The sequence below is a fragment of the Tachyglossus aculeatus genome, chromosome 11 (assembly GCF_015852505.1).
Source record: "Tachyglossus aculeatus isolate mTacAcu1 chromosome 11, mTacAcu1.pri, whole genome shotgun sequence".
Classification (NCBI taxonomy): Eukaryota; Metazoa; Chordata; class Mammalia; order Monotremata; family Tachyglossidae; genus Tachyglossus; species Tachyglossus aculeatus.
This window is the reverse complement of record NC_052076.1, coordinates 32,825,839-32,846,742: the sequence shown is the minus strand read 5'-3', so window position 1 is coordinate 32,846,742 and position 20,904 is coordinate 32,825,839. Positions and strand designations below refer to the sequence as shown.

Below are 20,904 nucleotides of genomic sequence, written 5' to 3'. Positions count from 1 at the left end.
GTTCCTGGGTAGAGGAGGTTAAGAGATGGGGTGGGAGGATGCCTCAATCCTTTCCACGCTCTGGAGTCTGACCAGGCTGAGGGATTTAGGCCTTGAGAGAAAATTGGGGCAGGGGGAGCTAATCCCCGTGGAGGGGCTTGGCTGAGGTCACTCGATCAGATGGTGGCAGAGCTGGAACGAGGAGGCTCCCTGTCCCCACCTGAATGGGTGTCTCCCCACGTCTCCTCAGGTTCAGGACCACGATCCTGAAGCTTTCCAAGAACCCTGTTTCCCGCGCTGGAGATGCCCCGTGGATGATTTGGGGTGCCAAGTGGTGCCACCCTTCTCCCCCCTCCCTTTGCCTGCACCTGTCCATGTGCCCCTCTCCCACGTAAAGGGCTCATCTTCCACTCTGGGCGCCCTGTTCCTTCCACTGGGGGGTGAGGACTATTCTCTCAAGTCTTCCTTCTGCTGAGACCACCTCGCCATCACCCGCTGCTGCTCCCCCTCCTGCCCCTGGTTGGTGCAGGGCTCGGGGGCTTTTCTTTGTTTGTCAAGAATCATTTGGTGGTCCCTCGTGCTAGGGGCGGAGGGTGGGGAGGGTGGCAGTCTTTGCCTCAGTGCCTTGGTGTTTTCGCTTACTCCACCCCTGGGTATGGGCCCTCAACGGAAGGGAGCTCTGTCTGCCCCCCGGAGTAGGGTGAGCAGGCCCGGGGTGGGGAGTCCCTCCCCTTGTGCACATGGGGTGCCTGGAGGGACAGGGAGAAGATTGTGTGTGCCAGAGGGGAGAGCCCTAGGGCTGGGTTTCAGACACCTGGGTTCTGTGCCCTGCTCGGATTCCAGCTCTGCCTGTTGCCCTGCTCCCGTCTGATGGATTCCTCGATGATGCTGGACCTCCTTTAGGGCCAGTGCCTCTGGGAGGTAGGATGGTTTAGGAATCGGGAAAAAATGATATTTGTTAAGTGCTTACTATGTGCAAGGCACTGTAATAAGCGCTGGGGTGAATACAGGCAAAGTGGGTTGGACACAGGCCCTGTCCTGCATGGGGGTCACAGTCTTCATCCCCATTTTACAGATGAGGTAACTGAGATGGAGTTAAGTGAAGTGACTTGCCCAAGGTCACACACGGACTAGTGGCAGAGTCGGGATAAGAACCCAGGCCCGTGCTCCATCCACTAGGTCATCCTGCTTCCCAGCAGCAGCCAGAGATGCGGGTGAAGAGGGTGGTGGCTACTTCGTTGGCCCCAGCAGAGTCATTAATCTTCCCTGTCCTGAGGAGTCACTGTGGAACATTCCTCCGGCCAGAGAAGGTGGGGCGAGGAGTACACAGGATTTGCACACATGGCAGAATCGAGCTGCTCAGAGCCCAGGGCCAGGCCAGGGGGTCTCAGACCTATTTCCTGGCAGAAGATGACACGGATCCAACCAACAGGCCCCAACCCCTCTCTCGGAGGGCAGCCCTCGGGTGTGCCAGCTGCTTGCCCCTGCGCTAGCCAGCTACTCCTCTCTGGGCACCCAAGGCTGTACCGGGGGACGGGTAGGAGGTTGCTCCCAGATCCCCGAGAGGGACAAGCTTGCAAATGGCCATCCCAGCTACTTTCCTGGAACACCACAAACAAGCAAGCTGTTCTTCGGCCCTTCCCCAAATCATCCACGGTCCCGGGGAAGGTCAGGGGAGGGGGGTGGCAGTATCCGGTCAGCCTCATCTTTGTTGTTGGCCTGCTGTGGGTGATCTTCAGTGAGTCACTGACCCTTTCTGGGCTTCCATACACCAACTGCAAACTGGGCATGATAATCCTTACCTACCTCACGGTGGGGTGTGAAACTGAGGGAAGCCGTGAAGTGCTCCAGGAGGGTAAACACTCTTCTTGGAGAGATCAGATTGGCTCTTTCCCCCCTTTCCCCCTCGGCACCGCACCCCCTAAGCACAAGGCCTTTGAAATTTTTATTATCCTCGATCCAGCTGCACGGTGGAATGGGTGTGGAGAGTTGGCTTCCCTTCCCTGGGCATCCCTCTTGGCCTTCCAGGGAGCCGTGCTGGCCAAATGGGATGGAGAGAACCCCCCCCCCCCGGCCCCTCAAGAACATTTCCCTTCCCCCCACTTCCCTTCAGAGATAGAAAGAGTGGGGACTGTCTGGGATTGGAGCGCTTAGCTCTGGTCAGCTCATCTCCTCAGCCCATCAGTAGTATTTATCAAGCGCTTACTGCTTGCAGAGCACCGTACTAAACGCTTGGGAGAGGACACTGCAACAGAGTTGGTAGAAACATTCCCTGCCCTTGAGGAGTCTACGGTGAGGAGCCTACAGTCTAGCTTGCATCGCAGGGTGGGTGGCTGTGGGTGGATGGGGGAAGTGTGTGCAACTATGGGTGTGACTATGGGTTGGAGGGGCTGGCAGGTGTGTGTACTGAAGAGAGTAGGGGGCTGGAGGGGGTGTTGTGTGTGAGTGCGTGTGTGTGAGTGTGAGAGAGAGATAGAGATTCATCCATTCATTCAATCGTATTTATTGAGCACTTACTGTGTGCAGAGCACTGTACTGAGCGCTTGGGAAGTACAAGTTGGCAACATATAGAGACAGTCCCTACCCAACAGTGGGCTCACGGTCTAGAAGATAGAGTGGGTATCTGTGAATGAAGGTATGGAAAGGGTGGAGTGTGTATAGAAGGTTGTATCACGGGTTGAGAGGGGTTGTGTGCAGAAAGTTGTACATTTGGGGGCCGGGGGGTGGTGTAACTGGACAACTTGCAGTGGTGGAAATAATGGAGCCGAGAGGTAGGGCAAGTCTTCAATCACCCCTTGTCTGGGTTGCCCTACCCCTATTCACCCAAGGCCCGAGGGAGAGGGGAAACAGGATGGAGCCCTCCTGCCCTCCCCTTCCCTCCTCCTCGCCTGCCTCCTGCTTCTTGCACCCCACCTCGTTGGCGGTGTTGAGCTCGGCGGGGTTGGGGAGAGGGGGGAGAGATGCAGCGGTCTCCACCCTCGCCCCCAGCCCCCTTCCCAGCCCCCGAAATGCAGAGCTGCTGATATTACTATGCATGGGTTCGGTTTAGGTTTAGGGTTAGCCTCCGGCTTCAACGGGAAAGCAACCATCCCAGTCTCTTTCCTCCTGAGCTGGTGTCCGCAGGGAGGGCCGGGGGCTCCGCACCCCAGGGGCGCCCCGGGACCCGGGCACGGGGCGCGGAGCCAACTTGGGTCTTGCCTTTTCGATGCGTTTTGCACTGTCGAGTTTCCTTTAGCTTTGCCTTGGATGGAATAAAAAGTTTATGTTTCTAGAGCTTGGCTGGGGAGGTCTGGTGGGACTCGGACGCCGGGGTCACCCCCAGTCCCACCTCATCCTCTGCAAATCATAGCCCAAGCCCCTCTCCCCTTTCCCCCACCCCTCTCCACTTTAAGGGGGCACCGAGCCTCCCATCCCGGACCATAGACGGTGGCTTCTGTTGTACATACGATTTGCACATCAACTTGTCCACCCTTTTTGTGTCTCTTCCATCTGCCCCTCTCAGGCCTTGCTTCTCTGCCAGTACCCGGGAAGCAGTGAAACAGGGTAGTCTAGGGGAAATAATAATAATAGTAATAATAATGGCATTTATTAAGCGCTTACTATGTGCAAAGCATTGTTCTAAGCGCGGGGGAGGTTACAAGGTGATCAGGTTGTCCCACGAGGGGCTCACAGTCTTAATCCCTATTTTACAGATGAGGTAACTGAGGCCCAGAGAAGTGAAGTGAATTGCCCAAAGTCACACAGCTGATAATTGGCGGAGCTGGGATTGGAACCCATGACCTCTGACTCCAAAGCCCGTGCTCTTTTCCACAGAGTCACGCTGCTTCCCCGAAGACCATGGGCCTGGGAGCCAGCAGCCCTGTGTTCTAATCCCGCCTCTGCCACTTGCCTGCCACATGTTCTTGGGCAAGTCACTTCACTTCTCTGTGCCCCAGTTCCCTCCTCTGTAAAATGGGGAGTCAATGCCTGTACCCCTCCTATAGTATGAGCCCCATGTGGGACCTGATGATCTCATATTCATTCATGAATTCAATCATATTTATTGAGCGCTCACTTTGTGCAGAGCACTGTACTTAGCGCCTGGGAAGTACAAGTCGGCAACATATAGAGATGCTCCCTACCTACCTCAGAGCTTAGAACTGTTTGCCATATAGTAAGCACTTAGCATATACCACCATTATTATTATTATTACCATCGCTTAGAACAGTGCTCAGCACTTAGAACAGTGCTTTGCACATAGTAAGCGCTTAACAAATGCTATCATTATTATCCGGGGTTCCCAGCCAGGGTCCCCCAGCCCATTAATTTATGATTTGAGCTTCGCCGCTGTCAGAGGGCAGGCCCCAGACCCAGATTTCGGTCTGTCACCCACCCTCCTGGCCCCGCGTAGTGCAGATTCCTCCCCCAGCTACGCCTCTGCTCAATAGCGTTTTATTCGCCTCTTCTCTTTAAATCCAAGCCATCTCCACGTTTCTGGCTCTCCAACCCCTTTCAGTCTGAACTTCAATCTGAACAGAATGTGGAGGAATCCTACCCACGGAGATTGCCAAGCGCTCCAGAGCTGGGAATGAGGCTTGTTGCAGTGGGGAAATTTATGCCAGCCTTGTGACTCAGTGGAAAGAGCACGGGCTTTTTTTTTAAATTAGCGCTTACTATGTGCAAAGCACTGTTCTAAGTTGGGGAGTTTACAAGGTGATCGGGTTGTCCCACGTGGGGCTCACAGTCTATATCCCCATTTTACAGATGCGGTAACTGAGGCATAGAGAAGTAAAGTGACTTGCCCAAGTCACACAGCTGACAAGTGGTGGAGCCGGGATTTGAACCGATGCCCTCTGACTCCAAAGCCCGTGCTCCTTCCACTGAGACACGCTGCTTCCCACTGGCTTTGGAGTCAGTGGTCATGGTCAATGGTCATGGGTTCAAATCCGAACTCCGCCAATCCATTCAATCGTATTTATTGAGTGCTTACTGGGTGCAGAGCACTGTACTAAGCACTTGTTTAGAAAAGTCACAACTTCTCTGCGCCTCAGTTACCTCATCTGTAAAATGGGGATTGCCTGTGAGCCCCCTGGGGGACAACCTACTCACCTTGTAACCTCCCCAGCGCTTAGAACATTGCTTTGCACATAGTAAGCGCTTAATAACTGCCATCATAAGACCTCGTTTTACCAGGCCGAAGAAAAGCGACTGAGCTGCGGTCCCCAGCCCCTCACCACGTTTTTATTCATTCATTCATTCAATCGTATTTATTGAGCGCTTACTGCGTGCAGAGCACTGTACTAAGCGCTTGGGAAGTACAAATTGGCAATATATACCGGGCTCCCTGTCGGAGAGGAAATGGATTTGAATTACAGCAGGAGGGTAAAGTCTCCTCCTGCTGGTCAAGGGAGTCAAACACTGGATTAAGCGACGGAGGAAGGATGTGAAATATCCTGGGAAAATATATATATATATATATATTTTAATGGCATTTATTAAGTGCTTACGATGTGCAAAGCACTGTTCTAAGCGCTTAAGGGACACCCTCCGCCTGCCGCCTTTCTCGAGTGGCCTGCCTAGAGTCAGAAGGCTGAGCCAAATGGTCCCTCCACCGTTGGGATGCCCATCAATCACTCAATGTTATTTATTGATGGTTGATAACATTTGTAACAAGCGCTGGGCTAGCCACAAAATAACCAGGCCCGACCTAGTCCCTGTCTCACACTGGGCTTCCAGTTTCAGGGAGCGCTGTGTGCAGAGCGCTTAGAATATAAAATGTATGAATAGAAAACCAAGAATAGGAACACACAGTGCAGTTTATCACCAGGATTACCGTCTTTATTACATTCCAGGACCTATCAGGCTCTGACGTCAGAGGTAGAGGAACTGAGCATTAAGCAGGGACCCCAGATTTGACACCTAACTTTGTCCCTGAACTGCTGTGTGATTTTGAGAAGAGCCCTCACCCTCTCTGGGCCTCAGATTTTCCCACTGTGAAGAGCAGAAGAACAGTCTTCAGCACACCCTCGCTGGGCTGTTTTTTGTCAACTCGGGGCCGGGGGCGGTGACGGGGAGGGAAAGGAGAACCCCTAAGTACTTTAAATGCCGTGGAAAATTCGTGAGGCGGAGAACTTTTTTTATTGTTGCCGCTGCCATCTAGCTGAAATCAGAAAGGCGGCACCGGAGGCTGCTAAGGGCATAGAGAGTTCATGATTCACTTCATAAAGGTAACACCACCCCCCAAGCTGTTAAACCCGAATTAATTAATTAATTATGGTATTTGTTAATCGTTTTCCATATGCCAAGCGCTGTTCTAAGAGCTGGGGTAGATACAAGTTAAATTGGACACCGTCCCTGTCTCCATAGAGCTCACACTCTTCATCCCCATTTTACAGATGAGGTAACTGAGGCCCAGAGAAGTTAAGCGACTTGCCCAAGGTCACACAGCAGATACGTGGTGGAGTCGGCAGTAGAATCCAGGTCCTTCTGATTAGAACCCAAGTCCTACTGCCTAGAACCCGGGTCCTTCTGACAAGTCCACATGGGGCTTGCCTTCTAGGAGGTAAACAATTACTCCTCCTACAGAACTGACAAGCTGTTGCCCAGGCAGCTGAAGAACTAATCGGTGACCACGAAGGTGAACGAGTTTAAACGAACTCGTTCTTTGAGGAAGTGAGGTTTTTTAGTCAGGACATAGATAGTGTGAATGCTGGAGGTCAGCTTATAGTTTTTGTCACGGAGTGGTCGGGACAGTATGGTAGGCCTGGCACCGCGCTGCCCCGGGCCAGGAGGCAGGGTGGGCGTGGAGGTGGCACACCGAGGCTCCGAGTGTGAATGCTGCTGCCCCCCGGGAGCACGCGAGGGTCTTCGGCGTGGGAGTCCGGCCTCTCCAGGAGTGGGAAAGGGAACCGCTTAAAGTTCAGACTGGGCGAGAGGGAAAGAGGGATACGAGGAGGGCGTTAGGAATGCCAGGGGGGCGGGGGGAGCCGCGCTGGCCCGGAGGGACCCACCTTTCTGACGGTGGCGATCCAGTTGAGGTAAGACCGGACTTTGGTGTAGACCCCGGGGGTGCTAGGCCCCCCGCAGCCGTGTCCCCAGCTGACAATGCCCACCACCTGCCAGTTCTCCGCTTCGTACATGAGGGGTCCGCCGCTGTCACCCTGGGGAGGATAGAGCACGGTGGAATCTGGAAAGTTTTGGGATAGCGTCTCCTCTCCCCCCAACAGCACCCTGGGAACATGGTCCAGTCCCAGGGAGACCGGGAAGTCTGAAGTGATAGATTGTCTCCTGACTATTCCCCGGCTCATCTAAGGATGTCAACTCTTGGGACTGTGGTCAGCTGGGGTCCCATGGGGGTGGGACCCCCTTTCCAAGCCCCTCTCGGGGGAGGGGGTAAAGCGACGCTGGGAGAATAGTCTGAACCCACGAGACAGTCTGCAATTTCGGACAGGAGGTATCAGTCTGTCCAGCCTCTGATGCCCCGTCCAAGGGCCTCTCTCAAAAGCCCAGCCGGGAGGGGGGGGGGGATCCCAGGTGGAGGGGCGGCACCTGGCAAGTGTCCACTCCGCCCCCGATGATGCCAGCGCAGATCATCTTTTCCGTAACGTCGCCCTGATAGGCGTCTGCCGCGTTGCAGCGCTTGTTGTCGATGACTTCGATCAGGGCCTGCTGCAGGTTGCTGGACATCTTTCCTGGGGATGGCAGGTCGTTGGGCATCTTCCCTGGGGAGGGCAGGCACATGCCTGCTCCCTCATGCCCATGTGCCCGAACGGACATACATAGATGTGCACACACATGTCCAGTGAATGCATGCATGCCCAGACATACATGCTCAGTGTGGACACCACCACATCCACACATATTCACACATACATGGGGGGAGTGAAGGGCCCTCTCGGGTGCTTTAAAGACAGAATCTGTTTCTTCAGAAAGGGTTCTGAGTGATCATTTAGTCCCTCCCCCTGCCTCTGGATAAGGCTGCCTATTATCTGGCTGGACAATGGGCATCTCTTTGTTTTAAGCCATCACTAAAGTGGGGAGTCTGCTCACATTCTCCCCTGCCTCGTCCCAGGAAGTATTTTCTTGGGTGGATTTGGGTATCTGATCCCTATTCTTGCTGACCCCTGACCCCATAGTGGGGGAATCTCCCTGGAGTTTGTTCCTTATGGTTCCAGGCTCATTTCAGGGTCGTCAGCACTCTCATCACCACACGCCGGCCCGCAGTGATCTGATAGCAAAGCACACCACTTCCTCTCCCCACTTCATGCTCCAGGGGCCCCACCCCAGGACTCACCTCCACCCTGTTCCGTGTACCCCCAACCTGTGACCCACAGCGGGGTGGCTACTGGCAGCTCTTCATCAAAGAAGGGCAGGCAGATGGGTCTGACCGTATCTGTGGGAGGGGTGGGAGAAAGGGATGTGAGCAATAGTTTCCAAAGTCAGAAGGACCTCGGTTCTAATCCCAGGTCTGCCATTTGCCTGCTGTGTGATCCTGGGCCAGTCACTTAGCTTCTCTGTGCCTCATCTACTCCATCTGTAAAATGGGGGTTAAGACTGTGAGCCCCGTGTGAGACATGGACTGTGTCCAACTTGAGTAGCTTGCACAATGCCTGGCACATAGCACGTAACGAGTGTCATTGAAAAAACATCAGGTGTGTGATCGCTGGGGTCCTGAAACTCAGTGGGGACAGGCTTTCTTGGGTGGATCATCTGAATAGCATGGAATTTGACATGATTGACAACTGGTGCACGGGGGTGGGAGGCTGGCGATTAGCATTCCATCCCTTCTGCATTCCACCAATAGTTACCCTGGATGCTGATGGCTTTACTGAGAACAGGCAGGGACAGTCGTGAGGTGAGGGCACAGGACTTGGGGGGAAGTACAAACTACACCGGTCAACCAGGTTGACTTGGAGACATCAGGGTTCAATGTGGGCGGCGTGGTGTGAGAGGACATTGATAGTCAAAACTCCACCATCAGCAAACCGAAATTGCTATTGGGAAAATCTTCTTGGAGTAGGCAGGACCAGATCACCTGTTACCCAAATCCCATGGGGCTCCACTTCCAAAACACTACTTAAAACCCACTTCCTTCAGGAAACCTTTCTGGATTACCACTTCCCCAGCTCCAGTTGAGTCGGGAGAAAGAGAGAGAGAGCACATGTCCGTGGGTGCATGTGCTTTAGGCATCCTAATGCTCTTAGATATCTTTTAGACTGCCTCTGCCTTTCCTGTTCTCTCTCTGTGTGTGTGTGTGTGTGTGATCTGCTTGTCAGTCCTTGAGGACAGGGAAAGGGACCAGATCACCTGCTCCCTCTGACCCTTCCCTTCAGCAATGTCCAGTCCAGGGCACTGCCCCCAGACAGGGTGGGGACAGGGGTGCCCCCCGGGTGCACCCCCACCTGACAGGACGAGGGGTGTTTCCAGCTTGACCAGAGCAATGTCCCCATCCTTGGGGGAAGTGTTGTTCAGCTCAATGATGAAGATCTTGGCCACCGCCCGGGCGGGGAAGTCGGACAGCACATTGGAGCCGAATGCGACTTGCCACTGAGTCACTACGGGGTTGTTCCTGAGGGGGGAATTATGGTAGAAATCCAGTTTTCATGGGGCTTGGTTAGCCTAAGGGTCCCACGAGAGCTAGCCCCATCATTCTGGCTTTCCCAAGTCTAGGAGCCCCTGTGTGCTCCCCTCTTTGCATCCATCAGACACATGGGCACCCCTGGTGAGGGAAAATGTGTGGAATAATATTAGCAGCATGGCTCAGTGGAAAGAGCCCGGGCTTTGGAGTCAGAGGTCATGGGTTCAAATCCCGGCTCTGCCAATTGTCGGCTGTGTGACTTTGGGCAAGTCACTTAACTTCTCTGTACCTGTTACCTCATCTGTAAAATGGGGATTAAGACTGTGAGCCCCCTGTGGGACAACTTGATCACCTTGTTACCTCCCCAGCACTTAGAACAGTGTTTTGCACATAGTAAGTGCTTAATAAATGCCATTATTATTATTATTATTATTAATAATAGTAACTAATACTAATGATAATGGTATTTTTTCAGTGCTTACTACGTGTCAAGTACTGTTCTAAGCGCTGGGGAAGGTGCAAGATAATCAGTTCAGACACAGTCCCTACCCCACATGGGGCTCACAATCTAAGTAGGAGGGAGACCTGGCTTTGAATCCCCATTTCACAGATGAGGCAACTGAGGCACAGAGAAGTTAAATGATTTGTCCGAGGTCACGTGGCTCTGGTGAACTCCCTGGAGGTGTTGGGGGGGAATGTGTAATCTCTCATAGGCGGTAAACCTGGACACCTTGGGACAGTGGGGGTGGGTGAGGGACACTCACTTGAAGCAGTGGGCAGCTGTCAGGATCCAGAGGGGGCTGAGGATGCTGCCACCACATCTGTGCTGCTTTAGGTGCTGGACACTGACCTGCCACGGCCAAACCCCCTCTGCGGCCGGCTCCCCGCCCACGACCCGTGGGGCCCGCAGGTTCTCGCCGCAGACTGCGGCGAGGGAACCGAGGACCCGGCTGGTGGGGCAGTGGGCCAGCTGCACTGATCCACCACCCGCTCCTCCCAGAATCCACCTTATGCCATACCCCTCTCCCACCCCTGGGCTCTCCTATGCCAGCTGGGCCTGGGAGAAATCAGGCTGTGTGCTGGTTGGAGACCGGAGGCCCCTCGCCAGGACTCACCCATGCAGTGGAGGGAGACCACGGAACTGGATGGACACGGGCTGGAACACGACCCGGATGCGGGGGTCAACTCTCTGGCCTGGGGCCAGTGTGGGGGGCGGTTTCCCAGCATCCCAGGTAAGAGACCCCAGTTTGTCACCCCTCAACCGGACCCCTGTCCCGGCTCCTGGGAGAGAGCCTGGAACAGGTTCCCTGAATCCTTGGGACAGGGAGAGAGACAGAGTGTGTTGGGCGTGGGGGCCACAGTGTTGGGTGGGCAAAGGAAAAACTGCCCAGTTAGGTTCTCTTTGACCTAGGACCTGGGAACAGATGACCCCAGGAAGACAAATAATTGTCCATTCTGGTGGGGAATGGAGAAAATTGCCTATCCCGCTGCCTTCAAATAGGATGGGCACATCTCTGTGCCTCTCAGGCTTTTCCAGCCCTGGAGGTTAGAAAGTTCCCCTGGAAGCCTAACCTAAATTCCTCTTTCTGGTGAAGTGGAGAACGGCCTGATATTACCCCCATCCCCTTTACCCACCCATCACCTTTTAAGTCTTCAAGGGCCTGGCAGCCAGCTACTTGGAGCCCCTCACTTACCCCCTAAGGTCTGGAACCTGGAGACCATGGTCGCCCTCGGTTACCACAAGGCTGTCAACGGTTGGATCAGGCCCAACTCCCACGGGCTCGAAAGAGGGGTGACCGGTTTGACTGGGGAAAGGGATGAGGTGTGTGTGGTCCCAACCCCAACCTGGCAACCACCAGCCTCCCCTTGGGGGGTTCTGAGTTCCAATCCCTCTTGGCTTTCTTACGGCCACTGCCGCCCCACCAGACCTTCGCAGGGCTCAAGGGTAGTGGGTGGGGCCCAGAGCTGCATACCTGGTGTAGCCCATCTGGCGACAGGCCACCTTAGCTAATGCCAAAGTGAAGTTGTCAAAACAGACGAGCGACCAGGCCCCCGAAGTTGCGTCTAGCACCTGCAGCGTGAATCTGTCCTTGGAGAGACGGACTGTTGAAAGGAGTCAAGTTGGCTTGGCCCATCCCCCACTCCTAACTCTCCCGCTGAACCTCCCCCCCACCCCACCATGCCAATAAGGGGACCCCCACAGGAAATGCTGGGAGTGTCCAGCTGTGGTCACTGGTAGGGATGGGAGAGAGGAGAAGGCAGGACAGGAGCTAGAAGACAGCCAGTCCCCTCAGGCCAGCTTGGGTCCTCTTGGGGACCCTGGAGGTCATCTGGTCCTCCAGAAGCAGCGTGGCTCAGGGGAAAGAGCCCGGGCTTTGGAGTCAGAGGTCATGGGTTCAAATCCCGGCTCCACCAATGGTGAGCTGTGTGACTTTGGGCAAGTCACTTCACTTCTTTGTGCCTCAGTGACCTCATCTGGCAAATGGGGATTAAAGCTGTGAGACCCCATGGGACAACCTGATCACTCTGTAACCTCCCCAGCACTTAGAACAGTGCTTTGCTCATAGTAAGCACTTAATAAATGCCATCATTATTATTATTATCTGGTCCAGCCCTATGCCTCCCTGCCCTTCCAGGCTGACCCCCAAGGGAGAGACTCTCACGAGGTCATCAGAGGTGCCGGCTTGAAATGTGACCATGGCCCCACCCATTGCCCCACTCCGAGGGTCCCACCTCCTACGGGGGGCCCTTCGGAGACGCTCTGGACGCAATTCTGCTCATCTTCTCCGGAAGAGCAGTCAGGCCGCCTGTCGCACAGCTGCTGGAGTGGGATGAAGTGGAAGGAGTCTCGGCAGAGGAAGTAGTTGTGATCCAGAACCATCTTGACTAGGGGAGTGGGGATGGGGTCAGGAAGAAAGTCGGCTGGGCAAGAACCAAGAGCCGACCACAGTAGCTGGGATTGCAGGGGTGTAGGGACGGTGGAGCTGGCCCTGCTCTAAGGGATACTTCCCCTGCCCATGAACCCCCAAGAATCCCCCTCCCCCCACCAAGTTGGAGCTCCACAGACCACCCGGAAGCAGCAGGGGAGAAGGTAGGCTGTGTTCGGTCCATCGAGCCCGGGCATTGGGAGGGACCACTTACTGACCACGGCGGCAGCAACAATGACCAGGAGTGTTAGGATGGTAGCCACTATGGGAACGCCCACCCTCCTGCAGGCCTTCCTGGGGTCCCGGGGTTTGCTCAGGGAGGAGGCACCTGCAACGAGATCAGAGAAGTGGCTAAGGCATCTGGTCCCAGCTCAGTCAGACGAAAGAGGGAGACCTGAGAAATATCTTACATTCCTCTAGGGCCCACGGGGTCCGCAGCTTGTTGCGCTGGGGTTCGGGGGAACCTGCTTGGTGGTTCTCTCTGTCTCTCTATCTCTGTTTCTGTCTGTCTCTCTCTCTCTCTCTCTCTCTCTCTCTCTCTCTCTCTCTCTCTCTCTCTCTCTCTCTCTCTCTCTCTCCCTCCCTCCCTCCCTCTCCCCCAATAGCAACAAATGGCTATGAAGCCTGGAAGTCACTACTAGAACCATGGGGCCTTTTTAAACCAGGCTTGCAGATAGGTTGCCAAACTTATCAGCTCCCCAAGGAACCAGACTTCCTCTCCTCATGTTCTTTTCACTGCACACTAAACCTGCCTCTTGGAGCAAACTGGGCCCTGCTTAGCTGGACCGAATCATGGCTCTCCCAGTCAAGAGGGTGGAGGCTCGGTAAGGGGCTCCCTGGAGACTCACCTGAGCCTATATCCTCGAGAGAGATGGGCAGTTGGTTGGAACTGAGGACTCTGACTCAATCTCTCCCCTCCCTCTCTGGAGAGTTGTTGCCTCACTCAGACCACACAATGTGTCTCAGAGGTCACAACCCCTTCCTGGAATCCATCCCTGAACCTGACGATGCTCCTTTGGACGTTCCTCCGGGTGAACTGCTGGGCCGGCACTTCCGCCAGCTGCTCCTCCGGAGATCTGTGAACTGGCATGCCTTCTTGAGTCAGACGTAGTCCAGCTGGGGCCTCTAAGATCTCATCCCCTGGCTCTCCCAATCCTTAGCTCATCTCCATTCTGGCTTCAGAAGCCCAGGGTGGGGCTATGCCCACCATGAAGGTTTCTCTGGGTGGCAGGAGTTGCTGGCAAAGTTCTGGGGGCCCAGTGTGGCACCACTATGCTCTCCCATCTGGACCCACCCCTCCCCCAACCCCGGGGCTAGAGATTGAGGATCGAGGCCTGGGCCGGACTGGACCTTACCTTCTCCGGTCAGTGGACTTTCACAGGCTGGGTCCTGCAAAAGCCAGAACAGAGTTGGTGAGGGTAAGAGAGGAACCCCAGGAGGGAATACCAGGGGAGAAGAGAAATCTGGGCAGAGATGAGCAGGAGAAATGCAAGGGAAGGTATCACCTGCCTGACCACCTGGCCTCCCTCTTACTGAGTCTCCCAAAGGCACCCACGTACAATCAGAAACACCCTGCTGCATGCCCATCAGAAGCATCATTTTCTAATATGAAGGACGACTGTCCTCCAAGCACCCAATGATGGCTTTCTTACCAAGCCACCAGTTAAAAGAAACTCATACCATGCAAGGCCCAGTACATGTAAACCAGTTCAGAATAGATCATTCAACACCTCTGACTCTCCCTTCAACGATCCAAGCACACAGACCGTTCAACATCCCTACTCTCCTCTCTCCATCCCTCATTCTCCTTCCAGTGACCCAGCATGGACCATCCAACAGCCTTGACTTTCCCCTTTCCATCCCTGACTCTCCTTCCAGTGACCCAGCCCAATACCATTCAACACCCTTGACTCTCCTCTCTCCATCCCTGACTTTTCTCCTAGTGCCCTAGAATAGAGGAAACTAATGAATCTACTCGAACCCCTGTGGGACCTGCTGATATTTTTGGCCTTACAGCTTCCAGTGGGAATTCCACGTGTTTTACCATGTTGCCAAGTGAGGAAGTGTTTCATTTCATTTGTTCTGCACTTCACCAACAGACACACTCAGACACTCAAGTGCATATGCATTTTCACACGGATGCACACATTTCATTGCACACTCACACAGCCAGACACACACAAATATCCATTCCTTCACTCTCTACGAGAGCTTTTCTGGGAAAATACGCCTACTAGCCCCAGTTAGCTGCTAGGTCTCAGGGCTGGGATCTCTGTATTCTTTATCTTCATCTCCTTTCTCTCCAGGAGGAATCAGCTGGAGGGCAGGGGAAGGGGAGTAAGGGGAAGAAGGGAAGGACTTTAAGGCAGAGTTTAGAAATGGCTCAACTTCTACCCACCTCCTGATGGTGAAGGAGCATGACCTAGTGAAAGAACACATGCCTGGCAGCCAGAGGACCTGGGTTCTAATCCTGACTCTGCCAGTTGCCTGCTGTGTGACCTTGACCAAGTCACTTAATGTCTCTGTGCCTCAGTTCCCTTAACTGTAAAAAGGGGATTCAATACCTATTCTCCCTGCTGCTTAGACTGTGAACCCAATGTTGGACAGTGTGTCCAAACTGTCAGGTCTGCTCCCTCTCCCCACTGCCAGTTGATTATTATTGTATTAAAATGCTTACTATAGCTGAACACTGTAGAGAGGCAGCTTAGCCTAGAGGAAAGGGCACGGGCTTGAGAGTCAGAGGACCTGGGTTCTGATCCTGGCTCTACTGCGCGATCTTGAGCAAGTCATTTAACTTTTCTTTACCTTAGTTCCCTCATCTGTAAAATGGGGATTCAATACCCGTTCTCCCTCCTACTTCAACTATGAGCCCCATGTGGGACCTGATTATCTTGTAGCTACACCAGTGCTTGGTACAGTGTTTGGCACATAGTGGTTAATCGATACTATTATTATTATTTCTACTAAACACTGGAGTAGATACAAGATATCCCTTGTGTCCCTGTCCCTCATGGGGCTCACAGTTTAAGTAGGAGGAGGAATAGATATTTACTACCCACTTTATAGAGGAGGAAACTGAGACCCAGAGAAGTTAAGTGACTTGCCCAAGGTCACCCAAAAGGTCAGTAGCTCATCTAGCCCCTGGCCTCTCCCAAAGACACCTCAGGGGTTGTGAGTTTGAATCTCCCACAGCCCCTCACCTGTCTCCTGAAAGGCTACACGAGCCCCTTCACCTGTCTGGGTTTCAGGCTGCCTTTCCGGACGAAGGAGATAATCGCTTCCGATGAAGCCAGCTCAAATGTTTGCCTTTCCAGGCTCTAAAAATACTACAGGAAGGCATTAGAGGTTTTGATGAGTGCCGAGTTCTGACAGATAGGATGAGGCAGCGTCTCCCGCGGGTCCGGGGAAGCTGAAAGCCCGGGATGGCTGGCAGGCAACCTTCCCCCTTCCCTAAACTGTCTGCGCCCGTCTCTCTCAGCCTCCAGATGTGCGGACTCAGCACTTTCCTCTCGGAGCGAGGAGGGGCCAGCTCTACCCCCGGGCCTGTGTGCGCTCGCCCGGCCCGGGGGGCGGAGAGGAGGTGGAGGAGCCGGCTGCGACCTCCAGGGATGGGGAGTCAAGGAGATGATGCTGCTGCGGCGGCGGTTGCTAGGAGACGGGAGGCGGGGACCAGGCCTGCTGCTGGAGCTGGGTCCGTTGCGGTCCTAGAGGCTGGGGGAAGGGGTCGGATGCCAGGCAGCCACCCGGCCGGCAGAGCGGTTTGCTGTTAGCTAGAGCAGGCCGCCCCTCTCTCCCTCCCTCCCATCCTGGCCGGGTTGCCCCCTCCCACTGCATCTCTGCCTCCAGACCTCGACTCCCCAGCATCCATGTTTCAGGGCCTTTGACGGCCGCGGGGCCAGACCGGCCCCTCCCAAGAGTCCCGACCATGACAGGTAAGGCCCAGGCCAGGGCCAGGGTTGGGGGCTTATCTGGGGACTAGGGAGGGCTGGGGAGGGGGCTGAAGTTGGAAAAGGGCCAAGCCTGGGAAGGTGCTGGGAAGGAGGAACTTCCAGTAAAACGGGCAGGACCTCAGGGGCCTGACCTGAGGTATCCTGGCTATTCTGGAGGTCACCCCGGCCATGCCTGGGCCTCCAGGCAGGGCTACAGTTTAATCCAGCTGGGCGGAGACCATCTCGCTGAGAGCGCTTAGTACAGTGCTCTGCACACAGTAAGCGCTCAATAAATACGATTGATGATGATGATCTGGGAAGACCAGGACCTGGTTTGAGGTTTAACAGTCCTCGGTGCTGGGAAGTTTTTCCTCATTTTTTGTGCCATTTGTCTGTAGTTCCGTTATGATCCCCTGTATGCCTCTTAATAATAATATTAATAATAATAACAATTAAGTGCTTACCACGTAAGTAATCAATCAATAATACTGAGCACTTACTGTGTGCAGAGCACTGTATTAAACCCTTAATAGAACTGGTAGGCACATTCCCTGCCCAGACATATTCCCTGCCCACAACGAGTTTACTGTCTAGATGGACAAGTACATAGTAAGTGCCGGGATAGATGCAATGTTGGACACAGTACTTATCTCACATGGAATTTACAGTCTGGGTGGGAGAACAAATATTTAATCCCCATTTTTCAGATGAGGAAATGGAGGCACAGAGAAGAAGTTAAATGGCTTGCCCAAGGTCATGCAGCATTCATTCATTCATTCATTCAATCGTATTTATTGAGCATTTACTGTGTGCAGAGCACTGTACTAAGCGCTTGGGAAATACAAGTCGGCAATATATAGAGACGGTCCCTACTCAACATGGTGGAGCTGGGATTAGATCCCAGGCCTCCAACCTGATTGATTCATATCTGCCCCAGCACTTGGTACAGTGCTTGATATAGAGAAAGTGTTTAAAAATACCACAATCGTTATTGGGTCTCCTGAGTCCTGAGCTCTTTCTACACTTGGGCAGAGTGCCTCAGCCCCACCCTTCTCTGCAGAGGAGGATGCAATGACCTGGCCCCCAAGCCTGACTGGCTACAGGGGCCATTTCAGCCCTGGAGCCTGGGCTGTTTTTGCAAAGGAAAGTCTGGGACATTAAAGTGCAAACTCCTTGTGGACAGGGTGTGTTTTGCTTCTCTGTTTTATACTTAATAATAATAATAATAAAAATTGTGGTATTTCGTACGTGCTTACTATTTGCCAAGCAATGTACTAAACTCTGGTGTAGATACAATATAATCAGGTCCCACATGGGGCTCACAGGTTAAGTAGGAGGGAGAACAGGTATTTAATCCCTTTTACTTCAGATGAGGGAACTGAGGCACAGAGAAGTTAGATGACTTGCCTAAGGTTACGTAGCAGACAGGTGGTGGAACTGGCATTAGAACCCAGGTCCTCTGATTCTCAAGCCTGTTCTCTTTCCACTTCCATAGTACTTTTTTGTTGTTGTTGTTTTTTAATGGCATTTGTTAAGCGCTTATTATGTGCCAGGGGCTGTATTAAGTTCTGGAGTAGATACAAGGTAATCAGGTTGGATGCAGTTAATGTCCCAGATAATAATAATAATAATAATAATAATAATAATAGTAATAATAGCATTTATGAAGCACTTACTATGTGCAAAGCACTGTTCTAAACACTTGGGGGGGATACAAGGTAATCAGGTTGTCCTACAGGGGGCTCACAGGCTTCATCCCCATTTTACAGATGAGGGAACTGAGGCCCAGAGAAGTGAAGTGACTTGCCCAAAGTCACACAGCTGACAAGTGGCGGAGCCGGGATTTGAACTCATGACCTCCGACTCCAAAGCCCGGGCTCTTTCCACTGAGCCACGCTGCTTCTCCACGGAGAGGCTTACAGTTTTAAACCCCATTTTACAGATGAGGTAACTGAGGCACAGAGAAGTGAAGTGATTTGCCCAAGGTCACACAGCAGACAAGTGGTGGAGCCGGGATTAGAACCTAGTTCCTCTGTCTCCCAGGTCTGTGCTCTTTTCAGTAGGCCACACTGTGCTTCGCACCCCATGAGTGTTCAGTAAATATCCTAACTACTCCTTCTCAATATCCCCCGCAACCCCAGGCATTGGGAGAGGGCTGGGAAGCAAGCAGGAAGGAGCTTCCAGTGAATGTCCATGGTCTGAGCTGTGTAGCTCTTCTAATCCAATCATGGGGCCTCCAGTGCCCAACTTCAGGAGCCTCAGAGACCAAAGAGTTAGGGGGAAAATGAGGGGGAAGACTCATTCTCATTCCGGGGGCTGCGGACCCCTGAATTAAGTGATTAAGTGATTAAGGTTAAGTTATTTCCCCATGGCCGCAAAGCACATAATAATAATGATAACAATAATAATAATAATTGTGGCATTTGTCAAGCGTTTACCATGTGCCTGGTATTTGCTGTACTAAGTGCTGGGGTAAATCGAGGCTAATCAGGTTGGACACCAGGACACCAGGTCCTCCAGGAGGCCTTCCCAGACGGAGCCCCTTCCTTCCTCTCCCCCTCATCCCCCTCTCCATCCCCCCCCATCTTACCTCCTTCCCTTCCCCACAGCACCTGTATATATGTATATATGTTTGTACGTATTTATTATTCTATTTATTTATTTTACTTGTACATATCTATTCTATTTATTTTATTTTGTTAGTATGTTTGGTTTTGTTCTCTGTCTCCCCCTTTTAGACTGTGAGCCCACTGTTAAGTAGGGACTGTCTCTATATGTTGCCAACTTGTACTTCCCAAGTGCTTAGTACAGTGCTCTGCACACAGTAAGCGCTCAATAAATATGATTGATTGATTGATTGATTGATTGACACAGTCTCTGTCCCACATGGGGCTCATAGTCTTAATCCCCACTTTACAGATGAGGCAACAGAGGCACAGAGAAGTTAAGTGAATTGCCCAAGGTCACGCAGCAGACAAATGGTGGAGGCGGGATTAGAACCCAGGTCCTCTGACTTCCAGCACCGTACTCTTTCCACTAGGCTGTGCTGTTTCACCAGCACATTCCTGTTGGGTGAGTTAGGGGAGGGAAGATTAGAACCCAGGGCTTCTGCTCCCCAAGTGGAGGTTCTTCCCCAAGATCCAGTCACTGCCATCTTGACCCTCCTCCTAGACCAAAAGGCATCAAAGTTGGGGGCAGCTCTTTGAGGGCAGTGAGGCCTAGTGCCAGTTACCTGCTGTGTGATTTTGGGCAAGTCACTTAACTTCCCTGGGCCTCTGTTTTCTCACCTGCAAAATGTGAATTAAATACTGATTCTTCCTCCTTACTTAAAACTGCAAGCCCCATGTGGGACAGTGACTGTTTCCAACCTAACTAATTTACATAGAAGCAGCGTGGCTCAGTGGAAAGACCACGGACTTTGGAGTGTTCTCCATTCCATTCCATTCCATTCAATCGTATTTATTGAGTGCTTACTGTATGCAGAGCACTGTACTTAGCGCTTGGGAAGTACAAGTTGGAAACATATAGAGATGGTCCCTACCGAACAGTGAGCTCACAGTCTAGAAGGGGGAGACAGAGAACAAAACAAACATATTAACAAAATAAAATAAATAGAATAAATATGTACAAATAAAATAAATAAATAAATAGAGTAATAAAGATGTACAAACATATATGCATACATACAGGTGCTTTGGGGAGGGGAAGGAGGTAAGGTGGGTGGGATGGGGAAGGGGAGGAGAGGGAGAGGAAGGAGGGGGCTCAGTCTGGGAAGGCCTCCTGGAGGAGGTGGTTTAGACTGTGAGTCCGTTGTTGGGTAGGGACCATCTCTATATGTTGCCAGCTTGTACTTCCCAAGTGCTTAGTACAGTGCTGTGCACGCAGTAAGCGCTTAATAAATATGATTGAATGAATGAATGAATGGAGTCAGAGGTCAGGAATTCAAATCCCGGTTCTGCCACTTGTCAGCTGTGTGACTTTGGGCAAGTGTGCCTCAGTTCCCTCATCTGTAAAATGGGCATTAAGACTGTGAGCCCCACGTGGGACAACCTGATCACCTTATATCCCCCCCAGCGCTTAGAACAGTGCTTTGCACATAGTAAGCGCTTAACAAATGCCATCATTATTATTATCTACCTCAATGTTTACTATGGTGCTTGGCACATAATAATAATAATAATAATAAGCACTTAACAGATACCACAATTATTATTATTATTATTACTAGAAGGGCTGAAGTCCCTTTCAGTGGAATTGTCTTTCTCCAAAGCAATAGTCCTGGCTTGAGCCCATTTTGGCTCAGGCACAGAGGGATTAGTGAATTGGTCTGTACACCCTCCCCAACCCCAACTACAGGAGAACTGATAGGGTATATTGGGTCTCCAACTGTGTGTCTCTCTCTCTGTCTCTCTCCTTTCTCACCCCTCAGGTGTCTGGGCATGCTCAGACCTGCCCCTCCAAACCCTGCGGAGCCACCCTCAGATGTGGCAATCTCCACAAAATCGGGTGGGA

General features: G+C 52.7%; 2 protein-coding genes across 2 annotated transcripts in view; one reads left to right on the top strand and one right to left on the bottom strand.

Annotated features, from left to right (window-relative positions):
- Positions 1 to 6,577: 6,577 nt before the first annotated feature.
- TMPRSS4 (transmembrane serine protease 4) lies at positions 6,578 to 13,553 on the bottom strand. The gene is made up of 13 exons (XM_038754295.1): positions 13,470 to 13,553; positions 12,874 to 12,910; positions 12,678 to 12,791; positions 12,270 to 12,458; positions 11,510 to 11,639; positions 11,231 to 11,341; positions 10,652 to 10,692; positions 10,301 to 10,460; positions 9,361 to 9,527; positions 8,253 to 8,351; positions 7,508 to 7,650; positions 6,970 to 7,119; positions 6,578 to 6,799 (listed from the first exon to the last, which is right to left on the bottom strand). The coding sequence occupies exons 1-13, from the start codon at positions 13,551 to 13,553 to the stop codon at positions 6,578 to 6,580; spliced, it is 1,647 nt and encodes a 548-aa protein (XP_038610223.1).
- Positions 13,554 to 16,110: 2,557 nt separating this feature from the next.
- The window catches only part of SMIM35 (small integral membrane protein 35), a 40,419-nt gene continuing 35,625 nt past the window's right edge, over positions 16,111 to 20,904 (top strand). The window contains exon 1 of the mRNA XM_038754209.1: positions 16,111 to 16,395. Within this exon, the coding sequence (XP_038610137.1) occupies positions 16,389 to 16,395 (7 nt within the window). The 5' untranslated portion in view covers positions 16,111 to 16,388. The remainder of the gene's footprint in view (positions 16,396 to 20,904) is intronic.

Excerpts from the sequence above, each read along its gene's own strand:
- TMPRSS4 (XM_038754295.1), bottom strand. The coding sequence starts at position 13,553 with ATGCCAGTTCACAGATCTCCGGAGGAGCAGCTGGCGGAAGTGCCGGCC. Across the intron at positions 12,792-12,873 it reads CCCGTGGGCCCTAGAGGAAT|GTGCCTCCTCCCTGAGCAAA; the intron begins GTAAGATATTTC and ends ATCTCGTTGCAG. Across the intron at positions 7,651-8,252 it reads GTACACGGAACAGGGTGGAG|GAAAGATGTCCAGCAACCTG; the intron begins GTGAGTCCTGGG and ends TGCCATCCCCAG.